General features: G+C 67.0%; 1 protein-coding gene across 1 annotated transcript; it reads right to left on the bottom strand.

The window, feature by feature from the left end:
• Positions 1 to 91: 91 nt before the first annotated feature.
• On the bottom strand, positions 92 to 1561 carry LOC119421996 (piggyBac transposable element-derived protein 4-like). Its single transcript, XM_037689348.1, has 3 exons — positions 1177 to 1561; positions 437 to 1032; positions 92 to 382 (listed from the first exon to the last, which is right to left on the bottom strand). The coding sequence occupies exons 1-3, from the start codon at positions 1559 to 1561 to the stop codon at positions 92 to 94; spliced, it is 1272 nt and encodes a 423-aa protein (XP_037545276.1).
• Positions 1562 to 1857: the final 296 nt, after the last annotated feature.

The raw sequence follows: 1857 nt of genomic DNA, 5'->3' as shown, positions 1-1857 counted from the left end.
AAAAAAAAAACGACGCACGTCTATGGTTTAATTGCGTGTTTTTTATTATATGTGGTTTTTTTTAAGGGGAAAAAAATACAAACAGGGGCGTCTAGCGCCGCGCTCCATGGAGGCACGAGGGGCACAGCAGCGCCGCGCACCCCAGGCACAGGGGCGCGGCGCAACGGCCGCAGGCGGCGCGCGTCTTGACGTCCTTGGCGCGCGGGCAGACACTGCACCGCTTCCTTGTAGTGAGGGCGAGGCAAAGAGGAGGAGGAGGCGGCGGCGGCTCGTCGGCGGCGACCGTCGCGGCCAGGTCACGCGTCAGCTCCAGCCCCAGCTGCTCCAGGAAACGCCGGCGGCGATCGCGTTTGCCCCGCAGCCAGTCGGGGTGCAGCTCGCGCTACACCACGAACGCGTTGTACGCCGACACGTCGATCACGTTGTGGAAGAGCACCACGGGCCACCGCGCGGTCTTCCGTCGCACGCTGTAGGCCGCCGTCACCTTGTCCAGGTTGTCCACGCCGCCCTTAGTCGCGTTGTAGCGCAGGAGCGCGGGTGGTTTGCCGTCGGGCCGCTGCGTGTCCTCTTCGTCGTCCGGCAGCCTCAGCAGCGAGGGCTCGGACGTCAGCAGCAGCACGTTCATGCCCCACTTGGGCACGTACGAGACGGCGCACGCGTCGCGCGTGAAGGCGAACCGGCACGACCGCGGCTCCCGTGCCGACTCCAGCAGCGCGCGGGGTAGTCCGCGAGCGCGATTGGCGCGCAGCGTGCCCAGCAGGTGGAGCCCGCGCTCGGCGGCCAGCCTCGTCGCCAGGCGCGGCGAGGTGAAGAAGTTGTCCATGGTTACGAGGGTGCCCGCGGGAACGCCCTCGGTCAGGTCTAGCACCACGCGCAGCGTCAGGTCCCGCTCGGGCGGCGCCGTCTTGTCGCGCTTGCCCACGTACGCCTGCATGCGCCACGCGTAGCTTGAGCGCGAGTCGCACGCCACCCACAGCTTGAGCCCGTAGCGAGCCGGCTTGCAGGGCATGTACTGTCGGAAGCCGCAACGTCCTGCACGAAAAAGAAAAAAAAAGAGGGGGGGGGTTAAAAAAAGGCACACCAAGAACGAAAACACGCGCACATCGTGCGACATCCAAAGCCTCGCGCGCCAGGTGGTTCGAGCGCGTGCGCGCTACGTCTCCAACCACGACTCACCCCTGAACGGAACAAGCCGCTCGTCCACTGTCACGCTGTCGCCGGGGCGATACGCCAGCGGCAGCCGCTCAGTCCACGCGCGCCACAGCTCCCCGATGGGCGTCAGGCGGTCACCCGCGGCACGTCTCGCGTCCCTCGTCTCGCGGTCGTCGAAGCGCAACGCGGCCGAGTACACCCGGAACTGACCGAGGGGCATGGTCTCGCGGAACACCCTGCGCCCCGTTTCGGCGCACCACAGGCTCTCGCAGGCCTCGCCGCGCGACCGGAACACGCCCGCGAGCACCAGCAGCCCCACGTACGCGCGAAACTCTGCGCGGCCCATACGACGCCACCGCGGACGATGCTCCGCGGCCGCGTTGGTCGCCGCCACCACCGTCTCATTCATGGCCCGCGTGAAGAAGAGCGCGAAGGCGGCCACGGGGCTCTCTCCGCCGCCTTCGCGCGTCGCCAACGACGTGGGACCGCCGCTCGGTTCGGGCGAGGGACGCGGGGGGACGACGTTCGTCCATCTCGGCGGCGCGGCCCGCCACCCGTCCGGCGCTTCTTCTTCTTCTTCTTCCTCCTCTTCTTCTTCTTCCTCTTCTTCTTCTTCCTCCTCTTCTTCATCTGCTTGTTCTTCGTCTGCTTCGACGGCGTCATCGCCCGAAGACGCCTCCTCTTCGTCCGACGCGTCTTGGGACA

This window comes from Nematolebias whitei, chromosome 15 (assembly GCF_014905685.2).
Source record: "Nematolebias whitei isolate Nwh7 chromosome 15, NemWhi1, whole genome shotgun sequence".
NCBI lineage: Eukaryota > Metazoa > Chordata > Actinopteri > Cyprinodontiformes > Rivulidae > Nematolebias > Nematolebias whitei.
The sequence above is the reverse complement of the archived record's forward strand: the minus strand, read 5'-3'. Positions and strand labels throughout refer to the sequence as shown.

What these genes read in the sequence shown, in the direction of transcription:
- LOC119421996 (XM_037689348.1), bottom strand. Translation starts at nt 1,561, where the DNA reads ATGAATGAGACGGTGGTGGCGGCGACCAACGCGGCCGCGGAGCATCGT. An exon ending in GCGGCTTGTTCCGTTCAGGG is followed by an intron (nt 1,033 to 1,176) that starts GTGAGTCGTGGT and finishes TTTTTCGTGCAG; the next exon opens with GACGTTGCGGCTTCCGACAG. An exon ending in AGACCGCGCGGTGGCCCGTG is followed by an intron (nt 383 to 436) that starts GTGCTCTTCCAC and finishes TTCGTGGTGTAG; the next exon opens with CGCGAGCTGCACCCCGACTG.